This window comes from Pimephales promelas, chromosome 5, assembly GCF_988280905.1.
Source record: "Pimephales promelas chromosome 5, fPimPro1.hap1.1, whole genome shotgun sequence".
In the NCBI taxonomy this organism is placed as follows: Eukaryota; Metazoa; Chordata; class Actinopteri; order Cypriniformes; family Leuciscidae; genus Pimephales; species Pimephales promelas.
In genome coordinates, this window is record NC_142773.1 from 25,637,831 (window position 1) to 25,655,786 (window position 17,956).

At 34.7% G+C, this 17,956-nt stretch overlaps 2 protein-coding genes across 2 annotated transcripts; both read right to left on the reverse strand.

Moving 5' to 3' along the window:
- Positions 1-652: 652 nt before the first annotated feature.
- cacybp (calcyclin binding protein) lies at positions 653-3,099 on the reverse strand. Its single transcript, XM_039654726.2, has 6 exons — positions 2,938-3,099; positions 2,457-2,673; positions 2,276-2,372; positions 1,553-1,652; positions 1,367-1,461; positions 653-1,092 (listed from the first exon to the last, which is right to left on the reverse strand). Exons 1-6 carry the CDS (start codon positions 2,953-2,955, stop codon positions 933-935), a joined length of 687 nt encoding a protein of 228 aa, XP_039510660.2. The 5' UTR covers positions 2,956-3,099; the 3' UTR covers positions 653-932.
- A 599-nt stretch (positions 3,100-3,698) lies between these two features.
- Positions 3,699-5,295, reverse strand: mrps14 (mitochondrial ribosomal protein S14). The gene is made up of 3 exons (XM_039654558.2): positions 5,163-5,295; positions 4,353-4,517; positions 3,699-4,118 (listed from the first exon to the last, which is right to left on the reverse strand). Exons 1-3 carry the CDS (start codon positions 5,232-5,234, stop codon positions 3,936-3,938), a joined length of 420 nt encoding a protein of 139 aa, XP_039510492.2. The 5' UTR covers positions 5,235-5,295; the 3' UTR covers positions 3,699-3,935.
- Positions 5,296-17,956: the final 12,661 nt, after the last annotated feature.

Here is a 17,956-nt window from a genome sequence, read left to right on the forward strand (position 1 = left end):
CGTGAAATATAATACATATGGACGACGTGAGTGTTTTATATTTTATCATACAACAATCAAGTTGAAAGCATATGTTTAAAACAATTGAACAATTAAATTGCATACGCAGGCTATTTTTTCACGAGGTTGAAGCCAAATTACGTAATTGTGGAATATACTGAACTGAACTAAAACGACTCTTGGTTTCAGGCGCCCCCTTGTGTCTTGAATTTGACAAGTGAACTACTACGGCTTTTTTCACTTAACACTAGGGGTTTTTTGCACATTATGTTCTGAGACCGAATTAAAATAATAATGAACACACACATATTGCTTTCCTTCATATTCAAAAGTTTCTGACTTTTATTTGACTACTGCGATAGCCGAATGCATTTGTACGTCACAAGTGATTACTTTCTGTTTTCCAATTTTAAAACCCCTGCTAGAAAAGCAGTCTGAGATCGTATTATAATCAACAAATAAACTACTTTCCTTTCCATCATACTTTAAATATTTTTTAGTTTAGTTTATTACTGTGTCCCCTGTCTGACTGCACAACCCATTCATGCATCATAGTGATGTTTATTGCATGACAACAGTATTATATATTATATACAATAACCCCCCCCTCCCCCAAAACAAACAAACAAAAAACAACAACAACAAAAAAACATCAGAAGTGATATTTTTATTTATTTATTTAATTAATTAATTAATTTTCCACTTTGTAGGTATTTGGTCCTAACTGCAGGAAAAATATTGAATAATCACTGAACATTTGTTGATAGGAATTACAATGGGGATGAAAACACTCCAAAAACATAGTTCTTTAACAGCCGCATTTAACAAGAACAAAGTACAAAAATGCAAAAAATAATAAAGTGGAATGACATGTTTGCAGCAGCTGAATTGGTGTGCTTCGCTGTGAATGTGGAAGTAGATCAATAAACAGATTAGAAGTCAAGATCATCTGCTTTGCCCTTCTTCTCCTGAGACTCAACCCAGGCCTTGTTGATAGTGCGTTTCATCTCATCATCTCCATCGGTGTAGATCTTCTTCAATACGCTCATCAACCCCTCGCTTGGATCAGCGTTCTCATTCGAGCTGGGTTTGCTGAAACAGATGTTACCATTGTATGACTGATAAACATAATTTGCAGAATTTGCTACAATGCTAAATCACTCTGATAACAGTGCATACTGCAGTCAAATATTTTTTATTTTCATATTAAAATAATACTAAACATGATTTAAACTCATGATTACAAATATATTATTTGTATTAATTGACATTATAATAGTCATTATTATTATGCATAAATCTGCACCATTCAATTAAAAATCTTGTTTTCAAATAAAAAATGAGAATGAAAGTGCATTTGACTCACTCTTTCTCCTTAGACTGTTTTTCTACTTGTGTCAAGCATTCCCATTTTTTTGCTGACTTCTTCTTGCACATGATAAGGACCATGTCTGTTTTTATCTGTAAACAAATAAATTGTCATGCCTTTTATCTATACAATTTTATCCAATTTAGCAACAGAATATACAATAACATTAAGAATGTTACAAACCTTTTTACTACTCTCTGCAACGATAATGGGAAATAAAAGGTTGTTGACTGTCATTTGATGGTTCTTCCCATCCAGATCTTTGACTAGAACATTAAAACCTCTGTAAAAACAGAAAAGTAGTGGTTACACTTATTGACCATTAAGAACACCATGATGCAAAAAGATTTTCATCCTCTTAACCAAGTAAATACAGTTTGTCACATGACCATATATCTAGATAAGACTATCATTTACAGCCCCACTCTCCCTGACTGTGAATTTTGAATAAATAAATACTGGACCCAATAATAAATATAAAAAATTAGGCAACACTGAGCAATAACATTTATTTTTTTAACATTAGTTAACTACACAAGTTAACATAAACTAACAACACTTCTACAGATTTTATATAAAAAGCTCCATTTTAATTTCATTATTTACTAATATATTTGTAAAATTGAAAGTTGTGTTGCATCAAATAATGCTCTGTAAACTAATGAACAATCCATGAACAGTTAAATTTACTAACTGTGTGTATATATGTGTGTATATATAAATGTGTGTATATATATATATATATATATATATATATATATAGCTCATTGTTAGTTCATCTCAGGTAATGCATTTATTAATTTTAACAAATGAGACCTTATTGTAAAGTGTTGCCGAAATACATGTCACTATAATAAAAATGATAACACAAACCAAAATTCAGCAATATTTATTGCGAGTCCACACCTCTCTGTGAAGTTAGCCTCAACATTTTCAGCTGGAATACTATGCACTCCTTTTAGTGTGATGTAGATTTTGACGAACTTGTCAGATTGGTCCCATCCTAAAATAGAGACACACGACATATTAGACGATGTTTATCACGGTGTATACGGCCTGTACCTATTATCAGGAGGTATGAACGCACCAAAATTGTTGATTTTAACTGTGTATCCTTTGAGTGTTGTTTCAGTTTTGTCTCCAGAGTCTTTCTTGGCTTGCTGCAGTTTCTGCTCTCGTTGTTTTTGTGCCAGCTCTTTCTCTATTTTCTTCTGCTCTTGCGTCAAGACGTCCCGCACGCGCTGTCGTTCACATTTCTCTATCAGATTCGTGATCTCTTTCAAATCACTCTCAAGACCCGCGATCTAGAGACAAAGTCACATCTGATTTCAGGCTTAGGTCAGGATTTAATATGTTCATGATAGGTGAGTCCAGCAGCTGTCAACTCACTGCATAGTAATATTTAATTCACCCAACATGTATATCCCACAAGATATCATAGTAAAGCATGAATTTCATTCACATTTATAAGCTTATTTATGTCATAAGGACGCTAACCTAGCAGATCGCGAGCATTATATTCTTACTACATATTACAATGACTAAAACGCTGAAAAAAATGATTATACCACTCCATTGATGTCCATCGCCGTCCTGGAGAAACTATCCACAAAAATTTTATCGAAGTTATGAAAATGTTCTTTGCTTTCAATTCGTCAAAGTGTGTCCACTAGTATGCATGAAGCGGTGTTTTTTCTAGAAAGATTCTTGCTTCCGTGTTGTCAATTCAAAATAAAAGTCCTTAATAACAAAATAATTCTTAAAAAACGACTAATCCGATTATAGTTACTTCTTTAAGTTCATTATAGCTAATTTATTACATTATCCATCAGGTAAAAAAAAAACGTATTTAAAATTGTCTGTTTGTGTGTCTATATATAGCGAATTATAATTATAATAGCTGTGTGTCAATGTAACTTGCAGAACTATTAAAATAACACATTTTGAACAATGTGCTTTAGATAATCTCAGTAAAAAGAGAGAATAAGACAAAATAAACAAATTAAAATAAACAGTTTATAAACCATAAAATATTCTTATTTAGCTAAAATGTACTAATTTACTGTAAGGTGTTCATCTGTAAATGCACAATTTGTGAATATATTTTCATAGAAACATGAAAAGTAAAATTATTTATTTGTCTTATATTATATATTATACAGCATCTATTACTATTCTTATATATTATATTTCTAGATTAAATATATTAGGCCTACACTTTTTGTAAAACTTTTTTAAGTGTGATACACACAATAAGGTTAGATACATAAATCCTGAATTGAGCACACAAAAAATTCAAAAACTGCAAATAAATCACAAAACACAAAAGTAGCACATAACACACTTTTATTACAATAACATAACGTATATTAAATTTATCAGTCCAACAATGTGAATCACATTAGGAAAAAAGAAAAATCCAAAATTCGAGCAGGTACTTGTTTATTTTCCAGCTCTGTGTCGTAAGAATATCTTCTCTTCTAATGGTACAAGCTCAAGTTCATTCATAGATTGTATTGCTCATACACTGAATTATGAATGACCACTTATACAATCCCATGGTTGATCACCACATTGATCTTTGTATTCCAGACATTTGATTGTGGTCCGCTAAATGCCGAAAAACAATTCGGCTAAGACGCCACCTGCGCTTCACTCCACGTGGACGTGATGTCATCACACACCTGTTGCGAATCCGCACGGGACAACTGTCTCGAGGAAGTGCGGCTATTTCTTTATCAGCTATCTCCTAAATACATAAACATGAGGACATGGCCATTATTATTATTATTATTATTAGAGCAATATTTTGACATTTCATTCATTGCATCAAGTCAAAATAAAAGTTAATGGCTTTCTAAGCGAGTTAAATAGCATAAAAGTATTTATTTTTGCAGGATTTTAAAGGCTGTAAGCCAATCACGTAAATAAAAAAACGAGTATAAACTAGAACTGAAGTGAAACCGCAAGACTTTGAATATACCTGTAGCTCTTTAGGCAATATAGTATTCTTCCTAATGGCATTGATGCGCAGTCTCGTATCTGCATATTCAAATGCCATTTGTCTTCTTTTCACATCCCGTACCATCCTCCAGTCAACGTAGTAGCTTCTGACCTGCTCCACCACTCCAAATGAACTTCTGTAGGCCTGAAGGACATCAGATGAGATTTTATGGTAACACTTTACAATAAGGTCTCGTTTGTTAACATTAGTTAGTGTATTAACTATCATGAACTAACCATGAGCAATACATTTGTGACAGTATTTATTAATCTGTTAATGTCAGTTAGGCTAATTAAAATCCAGCTGTTCAGTGCATGTTAGTTTACGGTTCTTTAACTCATATTAATAAATAAATATAACAATTTGAATATTGGTAAATCCGGAAATTAACATTAGCTAAGATTAATAAATGTCATAGACGTACGGCCTATTGTTAATTTGTAGTTCATGTTAACTAATAAATAATAAAACCTTATTGTAAAGCGTTAAATATTTTACATTTGTAGATTAATTTGAATAGGTCTTACATATTGTCTTACATTTATAGATTCATTTTCAGGCCTTGCAAAACCCCCAACCAATTATAAAAATACAAAGAAATGGCTAAAAATGAATCTTTCTGGCAGACGTAACTTAGGCTAAAAATACAAATGTCACCAGCATCTCTGGTCTAACATCAGTGCTCAACGGGATCACAATTGAAAAACAACATCGAAACACAAATACAATGCATTAAAAGTCCTTACAGACTTTGCATTTACACATTATAATTTTTTACAGTAAATTTACCTGTCTACAAACTGGCAATGACGACTGCAGAAGCCCAATCCCCGTACCGAGGAGCTTCCATGCCGCCGCCATGTTGATCCAGCACTGACCTCTTCTTCTTCTTCTTCTTCTTCTTCTTCATTTTGTTTTATGGCAGATTGCAACCATGACTTTTGATAGTGCTTACCGCCACCTACTGTATCGAAGAATGTAGCATGAATTATTATTCGTTGGGACTATTTTATATTAATAAAATAAAAACTAGATCTTCTTATATATTCCTATGTTTTTTATATATTGTACAACTGCTTTCTGTGTATCCTTAACCCATCTCCTGTTGTGCCTAATAAACCTTCAAGGTTCACTTCCTTCCTGCCTGACTTATCTTTTGGTTTAGCCTTATCCTCTCATCCCTATATTTCCTAATACTACATGTGCTACATCTTCCTTGGATCTACATTCCAAACATTAATCTGATTGAGTTTTGGCCATAAAAACAGTTTTATTTAACCCTATGGTCAAACTGTAGTCATACTATAACGCTCTCCTCTCTTCTGTTATTTCTATTCACCCCAGATTTTTGCAAGTTGTAATATTTCCTTCCAATTGTATCCCCATCCCACCTGTCCTGCCATTTCTTAATTATTTATTTTTTGATCTTTTCCCAATGCTTGTTGGTATATATATATATATATATATATATATATATATATATTCCTATTCTTACCTTGTCCTCTTCATCTTTAGATCCGTCTGTATACTAAATAATTGTAATATTTGCTCCTTATGGACTGACTTGCGAAATTTCATTTACCACTCTCTTCCCATTCGGTTTTTAGTTCCAATATATTTAAGTAAGTCTATCTCAGTTTTTGGAAATAACCAAATAAGGATATTACTAATAGGTGTAGGGGAGATAGTTAATCTACTGTATATTCCTCTGATTTTGTATTTGTTACCCATCTATAGCCATTGCCTTTAAAAGAACTGTACTCCCAACATTCCTGAATAATACTCTTTGCATGATTTTCATATCCACATCCACGTAAATTACTTCAGAGAGTAAGCATGAGTATATCTCTTCTCTGAGGGCACTTCTCCTAATTCAGCTTGAATTGCTTTTTTTTTTTTTTTAACAATTCAGAAAGGATGAAGAGCATTACAGTTAAAAAAAATGTGTGTAATTGCGGTACACAGCCAGATAGTGGCAGAATGTAGCTATTAATCCAACAACATCCTCTTTTCTCTGGGGTTTTACTGTCTATGGGTTTCAATCCTTTATATGCCACGGACTTCCAAATATGATCATCCTCAAGCGAAGGACCCCCATCCTAAAATTTAAAAGCAATCAATGTAGTTTCTTGTACAAAGGCCCGAATAGTACTGTTAAAAATAGTAATATTAATATGCTATGCCATGAATTATTTAAATCCCTGCTGGGGAGAAACAGCTAAAGCCTATGCTGATTATCATGGTTTTAGGGGTTTTGGACACTACTTTTTGGACACAACTGTACGCCATCTTGGCCAGGCTGGAAGACCATGACCAGCTACTTTCAGCTTAAACCAACTGAGACCAGCCAACCAAAATCTACAGTATATGCTTGATGTCTTCTTTGTAATATAGATTACATGCATTTAAAGCAGTTCTCAACCTTTTACTTCAAGGCCACTCATTGTCCTCAACAATATTCCAAAGCCCTTGCCGAGTTTTGTCAAAACTTATTTTAATCAATTATAATGTCTATAAATAACAAAAAAGTAGCTCAAATAATTACAATTAAATTTAATTTAAAAAAAAAAACAAGATTCCTGAAGTTTTAGGAGTTGAATGTTCTTTCCTCTTTTTTTAAATTTAATAATGAATTTGTTTAATTTTTAAAATTGTATTTATTTACTAAATAAGCACTACTTTGTTTCTACCCAATAAAATATTTTAGAGCTTAACACAACTTAAATTAACACCTTCCTTTAATATTTTAATATTATTTAATATTTTTTTATTAATTTACCCGACTTTTCCAAGTCTGATTTCTAACACTTGTTAGAATCTAAATATGGGCTAAATCCAGGTTTTCCAATTGTGTCTGAATCCCAGAGAGAACCGGCGATTTAAAGCATGCCCTGATTAGCAGCCAGGGCTTCTTTAAAGGGAAATTCACTTGAAAAATTACATTTTTGTCATTAATTACTCACCTTTACATCGGTCCAAACCTGTAAGACTTCGGAACACCAATGAAGATCTTTTCAATGAAATCTGAGAGCTTTCTGGCCCTCCATTGACAGCCTACGCAACTACCACTTTAAAGCCCCAGAAAACTATAAAGACATCATAAGTATAATCCCTGTGACTCCAGTGGTTTGACCTCAATTTTATGAATGGACATGTGTGGTCTGTTTGTGCAAAAAAAAACATTGCAAAATATTAATCTTCAACGTTTGTTCATGCAACAACATCTGCTCCCATAAAAGCACGTTGGAAATGGATAGTTTGTTAATAAATTGTTCATTTTAATTCAACAACAACTTTTGCATCAGTTGGCTGACCTTGGCTCAGTTTTACAGGTTGGTCTTCACAAATAACATTTTCACAAATGGAAATGCACATGAACATCTGAAAATTTTGACACATTTTGAGGTCACCTGCATCATGATCCTACACCTGCACTGTGTTAGCGGAGAAACAAGCTCTCTCACAGACAACTGTCTGATTGTAATGCAGACTGGTTGTACAAATAGGGAATCTTGGCACGTTTAGACATCAAATTTGTTGAGCATATAATAGGCCAACAAACTATAAGAATAAACAGAAGAGAGAGCAAAACTTCTGTTTAAAATTCCTCCCTCACAGCTTGATGTCAGAGGTAAGTTTGCTCATTTTGTGTCTGCTGATTTTTTTTCTTTTCATACTTAATCATGTTTACATTGCCATTTCTTATGCTCATCTACCATTCTGTCATTGCCACAGAATAACACCCCCCAATAAAACAATGCAACTGAAAAGAAGGGGAAAAAAGCAGACGACAACAAAATAGCAACCAACAAACAGCCCCTTATGTGTTCTTCTCTGCATGACATTGGTTAGAGTTCAACCCCAAGGCATTCATAAAAAACTGTTCTAGTAAATTCCTCTAGAATTTCCCTTTCCCAAGCAATCAGCCTTTGTTAAAAGATACTGGGAGATGTGTTCTGAGAAAAATACTAACATATGTCAAATTGCACAACTTTGTAAAGTTGAATTAAAGTGGAATACAGATCTTGCAGGGGTCTAGACACCTGTATGCGTCTTTTAACCGATTATTATGATAAGAGCTTAAAATCAATAAACAGGGACAAAAACGAAATATAATTAATTTTTAACCCATTAGAGCCTGCAGTCAACTAAACTCCGAAGGCTCATGTTATTTGAAGCTTTTATATACAGCTTTGAATTGAAACTGGAGATTATAAGTTGGTGATATTTAATTTATGACCCATTTCTGGATGTTTACTCAAAAACCTGGTAACTTTTGTCACCACTGAGCAAAAACATTCTCATCTGAAACTTTGAAGTTTCTATGCGAGTTTTTAAATGTGATATGTGCCCATCGGTCACTGAAATTACCATATAATGAAATCATTTTTATATGGAAAAATACACTTTAAAGAGCTCCACAAGAAACATAGTGCAAATAATTGTATTTTTGGAAATCTCTGGGCATGTGGGCAATAATGCTGTTATTTTAAAAACTTCAATATAAAGCATGAATGCCACACTGTGATGGGCATGTTCTGCTCTTCTGAAGCTGAATCTAATATTTGGAACTCTGCTCTTCTTAACATTTAGGAATTACATTAACATTTAAAAAATATGTATTAAATTTCCTGCCTTTCCGCCATTTGAAACCCCCAGTTGAGATCTAATGAGAGCAATGCTTTCTAAAAACAAAGCAGATTGGTTATACACTTTGTTCTTTAAATTATTAAACATATACTGTTGTGAAGAGCTTCACTTCATCACTTCAATACTTATATTCAGACATTCAGGCTGGATTCCCACTGGAGTGTGAAAATGAGAAACAAACCAGAGTCTGGCATGATATGAAACCAAATAAGTTTCAGATTGACGTTTTGTTGCTGTTTAATGTTTTTTAGCCTAGCTGTGTGAATTACTTTCAACCCAAAATAACTTATTTGATAATCTCAATTTTACTTTTTCATGAGCTGCTTGAGTGGGCTGTTCATTTTAACATCACTATTTAGGCCTTGCAAAGTCAGCATTTTAACAGTCAGAAGAAAAGAAGCTGGCATAGAGTTTGTGGATACAGTTTTTATAAGAAGTGTAGCTCAAAGAATGTGAAATAGAACAACGTTAGCAAAATGATTCAGACTCTTTGTGCCAAACATGGCTGTTCAACATCTTAATGCGACTCTCTTTGTTTTTCTGATCAGTTCTCTTGTGCCCTTAAGGTAGAGTTAGAAATATTTCTATAATTATGAGTTCTGTGCACATGAATGACAGAGCAAAGTTGTATTTACAAGTTGCAAACTCTGAATTCAAGATGATAATTGAGTTCCCAAAAGGTTGGAAGGGACTTTTATTTGAAACATCAAAGAAGCATTGGTCAATAGATGCTATCATGATGCAAAATATCTAGAGATCGGTGAGTGGAAAGCAAGTCTGTTTTGAATTATAAAGGATTTTGAAACCAATTTTAAAGGTATGATGTACAGAACAGCTGATAGACAACAAGTGTAAAGTTACTCAAAATTCACAGTTTATTTTGTTTAGGCTACTTCTGTGTTCTGTCTCTGACTTGAATGCCTTAGAGGACACCCTAAATGCCTTAGAGGTATGAGTTTCCCATGGTGCACTTGAAGGCAGCATCTTTTAGAAAGTTCCCATAAAAATTTCACTTGACGATATTCAATGTTGCACACATGTGGAGACACATGTTCTGAGCTCTTTACCATATGTGGTAACAGGTGATTTGCATACATATCCTCAAGATTATTTGGTTTCCACGACCTAGCGTTTCTGGACCAGTGGCTTTTTGGACAAGTTTATTTTTTCAAGCAATATTATGTGGTTGAAATGTGGCAAAAACATTATAATGTTTGATGAAACTTTATTTCAATTGCCCTTTATTCTACTATAGGCCAAATAACATAACAGTCATCAGTCATTAGGGGAAAGCCAGTTGTTCAAAACATTTAAACATTTTGGAAATCCCACTTTTTCCTGTCCAGGACCAGGCAATCCATCTTACTTTTATGCAACATTGGACTGGATCACCCTGATCCAGATACACAGTTTTCAAGATTACCAAATCCGAATTACCAGTGCTCTAAATGGGTCAACTTATCACAATGTGGGCTACCAGCTATGTAAAGAACAGGTAGAAGAGCCAACATGGGGTCACTGTAAGTGTTTCTTATTTCGAGACAAAACACAAATGGGGACAAGATAACTCTTATTTTATTTTTACTTAACTATACTGAATAGCTTAATTGTTAGCCTACTGTATGTCTACTTTATCACTGTTACAACGGTTACACAAGTCAAGTGCAAAATATAAAAAAGTATATGTATTATTTGACCAATTTTAAAGTTTTACTACATTTTCATCCTGAAATCCACCTTGAAATCCTACCCCCTGTTGGGATCAGGATAATCCTGCTGGGATCCTGATAATCCTGACAAGTTTTGAACAACACAAACTAAAGGTTTGATCCAGATTAAAACTAGGATTGGATTCCATGATCTAATCTGATTTCAGATTCTTTCTTTCCCTTTTGAACAACCCATTTTCAAGATTTGATCCAATCCGATAACCAAAATCCGATCAGTTTACCTTTGTTAGGTAAGCTTAGTTGACTGTCTGCTTAATATTTGCTACACTTTATTTTGACGGCCTCCCAAAAGACATATGTAAACTCATGCAACTATAAAGTTATTCTATCAACCCGAATCCTGACACCTAACCCTGATCTAAATATCTTCAACAGTCAGTCTAATAATCCATACTTATACTATAATGAGCATAAGTTGACATGTTGCAAAGTTACTTGTAGTTAATCGAATGTCTTAAAATAAAGAATAATAGCTTAGAATTTTTGACAAAATGAATAGAATATGAATGCCCTAACGTTTCTATTTCTCTTAGGCAGCCTTCTAACTATGTGAGGTAAAGTCCTGTTTTGACTTGAGGTCAAGGTCTTCCTGAATTATGGAATGTACTGCATTGCTCCCTCAGGACTGTGTCAGTCAAATAGCTGGGACCAAGGACCCCCATGCCGAACGAGTCTATATTTTGTCGGAAGCCCCTGTTCCTCTGTCTCTCCATGGGTCAGTTCATGTTTTTATCGACGTTTTATACTCTGGTCCTTCTGTTCAACAGATGCAGAGGCCCATGAAAAAAAGAGAATCTATCCATCCTTTAATCTGTAACAAACAGTAAACAAAACAGTGTGAACATTAAACCTCTAATCTCCGCAGAGAAGCACGACTAGTATTTGATTAATGTTTTGTCCTCGATGCATGTCTGGTTTTGACATTATTAAGAAATAGAGACATCAGAGGGAATGAACTTCACATGGCCAACCATCACACTCAGAGCGATCCCGCCTTCCAAACCTAACTGTTAATCCCATCAAACACAGCACATCGACGTTCATGATGAGTCAACCCAAAATGAAATATAAAATGATAACTGGGACTTTATTCCTCTTTAGAGTTTTTTTTTTTTTTACATGGCCATCTGTGAAGTCATTCAATGGGACCACCAAGGTTAACAGGAAGTGTACTCTCAGGGCACCCTCTACCCTTTTCCACTCAGTGGAGCGGAGTCACCCAACACAATTCTGTAGTCTCTAAACTTTAAGAAAGCTTCTTTTATTGAGTTGGGTAATTGAGAATGGTCTGCTGAGAAAAAAAAAAAAGACTGACATGTGCATGTCTACATGTGTTTCTGACCTGTTTTAACCATTTAACTAAGAGGATAAATTGAATCCATAGACGTTTGGGGAGAGCTGCCATTAGAGGCGAGATTGCATGACTGATTTCCTCACGCCATGGTGCATTATTTTCAACAGTACATATAAACTGTGTGGATGTATGGAGTTGTGGACAGCTGAAGTGTAGTGTTTCTGCACCCACCTGAGTGGGTGGGTAGGGGATATCTAATTTAGCATGGAGAATGTGACTGGTGAAGTACTTTAGTTCATTTGATTAGACTTATGGAAACATTTCACACATGATCTTGAATTATATCAATCCTCTGGCTGGGATGCTTTACTTTAAGCTAAAGTGAGAGGTCATTTATTAATGTGAAAGCAATAAACTTTCATTTTAACTCTTTCCCTGCCAGCATTTTTGAAAAAGTTGCCATGCAGAATATTTTATGAATCATCCAGAATATTTTATGAATACCTGAACATGCAATATGTCAGAAGAAAGAATGGACCCTCTGCTTTGAAACAAACAAAAATAACAAAAAAAAAGTTTTTTTCAAAATACATACATTCCTTTTTTATCAACATTTATATGGGTAAGTTTCATAAAAAAGCAAGGTTTTGAGCAAATTCGCGTTTTTGTCAAATAATATTTCTGAATCATGATCAGAATGATGATAGATCATCCTGGGTTGACATTTCATTCAGTTACATTGGGCAGTTTTGATTTATATTCTGTTTAATATTGATTATTTTACATAATTATGCATTATTACTACCTTATGTGTCATAGCGCCTCCTAGCACATGACAGTGAAATCACAGAAACACAGAAATTTCTGTCAATTTTAGAAAATTTTACAAAGAAATGTACTATTATTCACTGTAATTGTGATACATAGTTTGCAAAAGGTGCACACGTTGTGTTCTGTCATCCAGTTTGTATTTCAATAGTATGAAGGTAAGATCTTAAAGATTAGTGTGCTGTATAACTATGAAATTGCATACTTCCCAGTAGGCGAAAAGCATGTGAAAAAAAGTTTGTCCGAATTCACAGTAAAAGATTAGGCAAAAAGTGTCCGGGTGACAAGATTCTGAAGTGTGAACACAATGGACAATTTACTGTCCCACGAGGCCACAGAAGAGGATTTGTGATTGGTGGAGTTGCTCTGTTAAAGGCAGCAAAAAGCAAAGTAGTACGTCCAGATTAAATTAAATTCACTCATACTACCGGTACTTTTTCAATGGTCGTGACTCGTGAAGTAATTACTTATTCAAAATAAGTACCTACTCATGAGAGTATGCATTTTTGGACACATCCAATGTGTTTTATGAATAATTTCAGTTTATGGCTCAATGATTAACTCATAAACTTGTCACTTGTTGCCTTGTATATGTGCAACCTATCAAGAAAAGTCTGTCTTGAATGAAAAACAAAAACATAAAAGCAAAGAGAAAACTGAAGAGTCCACAAATGTTGTAAAGAAACAGTGACGCCATATGGGACCAGAGATTTGACCTCTGCTATACATAAAGAAAGAATGTATTTTTGGGCCATGCAGTGAGGGTCAAGTCAAGTGTTCACATTACATTATATCTAAAGAGGAAAGACCCCTCGGTGGCCAATGAGAAACAGGTGAGAGAAGACGAGCTTTGCTCTCTTTTTATGCCTGTGGGATACTGTTATCAGTTATAGGATATTTTGATGGCCTTTTTGTCTAATAAGTTGGTGTTTTGTATGGTCTCATAATTAATATTGTGAATGATACTTGGTGAAATTCTCCTGGAACACTATATTTACAGATTTGAACATGTCTAACTAAAAGTAGCGTTAAAGGGATACTCCACTTTTTTGGAAACAGGCTCTGAGCGAGTAGCAAAATGAGCCTATTTCAAAATCAGAGTTTAGATATCTCTTTCAGGGTCTCTATTCTTTCTTACCAATTAAAGGCACAATATGTAAGATTTTTGGATTAACACATACAAAAAACACTGTCCAATGTTATATAGCCTACTGTATTTTGTTGACTTGTACTTACATGATCCCAAATGTTTCCAACAATATTTAAATTCAGAGAAATAGAATCATTGTTATTTAACACGGTTGTATTGTTTCTTGGTTTACTGCGAGTGACATGTTTGCCTCAAGAGACAACACTTATTTTGTGGCTAACATAGCGTAAACAGAAATATATATTTTATTGCAGTAACAGTAATTCGGCATTTTCATACCAAACAATATTTAAAACTAATTGCATGACATTCAGCTTTTACTATGATATTGTCAATCCAGCTGTAGTTTGTGTGCCCCCAGCCACAGAGCGAACTCACAGAGTAGGCTAACGTTATAACACAACTTTCAACTCACTCAAACATATTAATAACATCAGTAAAACAGTGCTGCATTACCCCACAAATTTAATTTGTCAAATAAACGGACCTGTACGAGTAACAAAGTTCAAGTTCAGGGAAAAAGGTAATGGTAAAATATACATATTCAACAAAACAAAAGGAGCAACAGCTGCCGACTGCCACATTTAAGCATAATAAAAACAGCACCATAAAAAATCCTGTTTCCCTCTCGTCCTTTACTGTCGTTGTATATCCTTTTTGGATAAGCTGCCTTTGTGGGAACTTGCATACTGTGCCTTTAAATCTTTCTATTGTTTAGCTGCTCTGAGCTCAGCTCAACTTTCCAAAAGATATGGTGCATTTCAGTTATTTTTGGTCTGTCAAACTACTTCTCAATCAACTATAATGGATGCATTGTCAAAGGGTAAAGAATATGGTGATATTAAGGTTAACTTACTAATTGTACAAAAAATTCTGATTCTCTTATTATATGGTGTCTACTTTTAAAGTCTTTATTGACATACTTACTGATTGATTGATTTTGCATTTTTGTCTTGCATTTACAGTACATTACATCTGTATACATTTTAGGAAGTGAAAGGCTGTCAAAAGAGCAATGAAGCTCTTTTACAGTTTTCAGGTTGGGAACATGCTGTCCCAAAGAGTCCTGCAATGGAGTTAAAATAAATCCGCCTCACATAGGTCTGATAAAAAAAAAAAGGCAATAAAAAAAGGCATTCATGCCATCTCACTGATTCAGTGAGATGGCATGAATGTGAAGAATGCCTTTTGTGCTGAACTTAAAGGTCACCTGGATGCTAGTATGTTTAGTGCCATACATATTCCTGCTTTAAGTTACAACAACAATCATTCTTAAGTGTGTTGTGTGATTAAGGCCATCGGTCAACTTTTGAAGAGCAAATCGTTATTAGTAGGATCACATTTTCTCCCATCGTTAATGCTAACGATGTCTCGGTTCAGTGAGTAAAGAATTGCACAACAATATATAGGAGCACATCCCAGTCGGTTCCTTGGAGCTTCCTGCCATAGCTTTGAAAAGATTTGTTGTGTTCCCCGCTTTGGAGACAGGCAGATAGATGAATGGATTACATATCCCCTGCTGTTGACAGTGTGATATAGAATATTGGATATGTGTCTCACACGTATAAGTTGGTAGAAGGTTTATTTGCAGAGCTTGAGGCCTTATGGCTTTAATTTAAATGTCTTTTCCCCCTCTTAGTTCTCTTATGGTGGGGTTGACCTTCAAAACCAGTCTAATAAAACCCAGAAGCATTCCATCTAAATATGTTTAAGTACAGAGATTTTGTTTTCTTTGATAGATTTCCTTGCAGCTTGTCGTTGTAGCCTCAAGTCTCTGCACCTTTTTAGTAGACTTCAAACAAATACGCTGTATTAAGTTTCGTTTTCAACAGAAGAGAGATGGGTTGTGGGACAAAATGTACACTCCTGAGTTTGTCTAACGTGTAGTCTGCTTATAAATTGTGTTTGTGTTTTTATAGCTACAGGTTATTGCCTAATTGTGATCATCATAAACCTCCAGCATAGCAATCAACATTTTTTCCTCCCCCCACCATTTTTTTTTATTCTGCGAATATCAAGTCTTTATTGAAAAATATCCCTGCTTCCTTTAAGCACAAACTCTTGCTGAGCCTCTGCCTCATAAAAAGCATGGTAAAAGCCCCAAGTCTGCTTCACGCCACGCCACATTTCTGCTGCATTCTTGTACACACAACACTGGTGGCCAAACACATTAATCACACAGATCCTCTTCTCAAATACACACAGAGAGAGAGGGCCAATGGTGAAAAATGAGTGACAGATGAAAGTCATATTTCGTTTGTGGGTCTCATCTCAATACTTTGAAAAACTGGAACATAATTCAATAATTCAAAAGGGAACTGGTTTGATATATGTTAGGATGTCAGGGGGGACCTCAAACATGTGTATCGCTCAAAGGGTAAATGATTTAGAGCTCTCTGGAACATGTAAATCATGTGGTACCCAGAGCTTGACTTAAACACGTATCATTCAAATGCATAGTTCATTGGTATGTATGTGGTAAAATAATATAGCCAATGTAGCCATTAATGTATATATATATATATATATATATATATATATATTTATTTATTTGGTCAGTAATTTAAAAAAAAAAAAAATGAATAAATGAATACTTTTATTTAGCAAGGGTGCAATACTTTTATTTAGAAAATATTTAGCCACTATACATGCATTAAAAGCTTTTGTGTTAACCACACATTATTGGTCAAACTATAGCAAAATTTAAGCAAATGCACTTAAAACATTTCTTTTGCAGAATACGGGAAGTTGTGTGTGTGGAGTGATGAATCACAACAGTGAAACTCGGTGATGACATGAAAAACATGTGAAAACATGGTGATGCTTCAGAGCGGTGTCTTGTTGAATCTAGTAATATACATATAATAATAAATGCATCCTCACAGTGAAGCATGGAGGAAGGGCTATGATTGTGTGTGGGGAGCCTTTTTAGCTGCTGGTATGGGGAGCTATACTTCTCTGTGAAATGTCATTTAATGCTTTGAAGTACAGGAGAATATTGCAGAATGGCTTGCTTTCCATCAATGAAAAGTTGTTATCTAAAGAGGAATGATCAAATGTAATTTTTCAACAAGACAATGCTCCTCTTCAAGTTTCAAAGACAACCAAGAAGTGACTCAAGAACAAGTCCATCAGGCTCATGTTTTGGTCCAGATTTTACTTGCTAATTACTTGACCAGAGATTTGTGATTAAAATGATTAAGACACGTACAGTATAAGACCACGAAATATTTTGCCACTAACTTTGCTTATTTGTTGTTGTTGTTTTGTTTATTTAAAGGGGTGATGAACTGAGAAATCAAATTTTCCTTGAGCTTTTGACATCTTGTCATCATATTATAAGATATCCTGTAAGTTTCAGAACATCCTTGTTATTCCAATAAAAGCTTTTGTTGACACCAGGCTCAGCAAACGACTCGTTTTTCAAAGTGGGGAACTATGACGTCAAAGAGGATAAAACGCCACCCCCGCAGGAGAAGATCAACGCCTACTTCAACAAGGCCAGTTTAGCCCCGCCCACCGATTCGCGCATTACACGCATAGCTAAATAACATAGATGCCTACCTCGTGATGACAAACCGGATCGAACTACCAAGCAATACAAAATATTGTGCAGTGCCTGGTTGTGGAAGAAGACGCTGCATAAGCTTCCTCTGGATTCCAAAAGGAATGTGTGGTTCTTTATTTTTAATGATGTTCCAGCTGATGAGGGTAAAACATCGTCCTGTTCGCTTCATTTCACTGAGGATTGTTTTGTAAACTGGATTTGCAGACCAATTAAGATTAAAGAACGGTGCTGTGGCGTCTATATTGGATCCGACAGGAATGGTGCAACACACGGACTCATGCCGGTTGCCATTTTACAACATTGGACGTTTTCAAAACAATTTCCCCCACGTACACCAGTGAGTTGAAACTCATTACAATGCAA

Coding starts and splice junctions, on each gene's coding strand:
- mrps14 (XM_039654558.2), bottom strand. CDS start 5,234: ATGGCGGCGGCATGGAAGCTCCTCGGTACGGGGATTGGGCTTCTGCAG. Junction 4,518..5,162: donor CATTGCCAGTTTGTAGACAG/GTAAATTTACTG, acceptor GATGTCCTTCAG/GCCTACAGAAGTTCATTTGG. Junction 4,119..4,352: donor TATTGCCTAAAGAGCTACAG/GTATATTCAAAG, acceptor TTATGTATTTAG/GAGATAGCTGATAAAGAAAT.
- cacybp (XM_039654726.2), bottom strand. Junction 1,462..1,552: donor TTGCAGAGAGTAGTAAAAAG/GTTTGTAACATT, acceptor ATTTGTTTACAG/ATAAAAACAGACATGGTCCT. Junction 1,093..1,366: donor AAACAGTCTAAGGAGAAAGA/GTGAGTCAAATG, acceptor CATCTGTTTCAG/CAAACCCAGCTCGAATGAGA.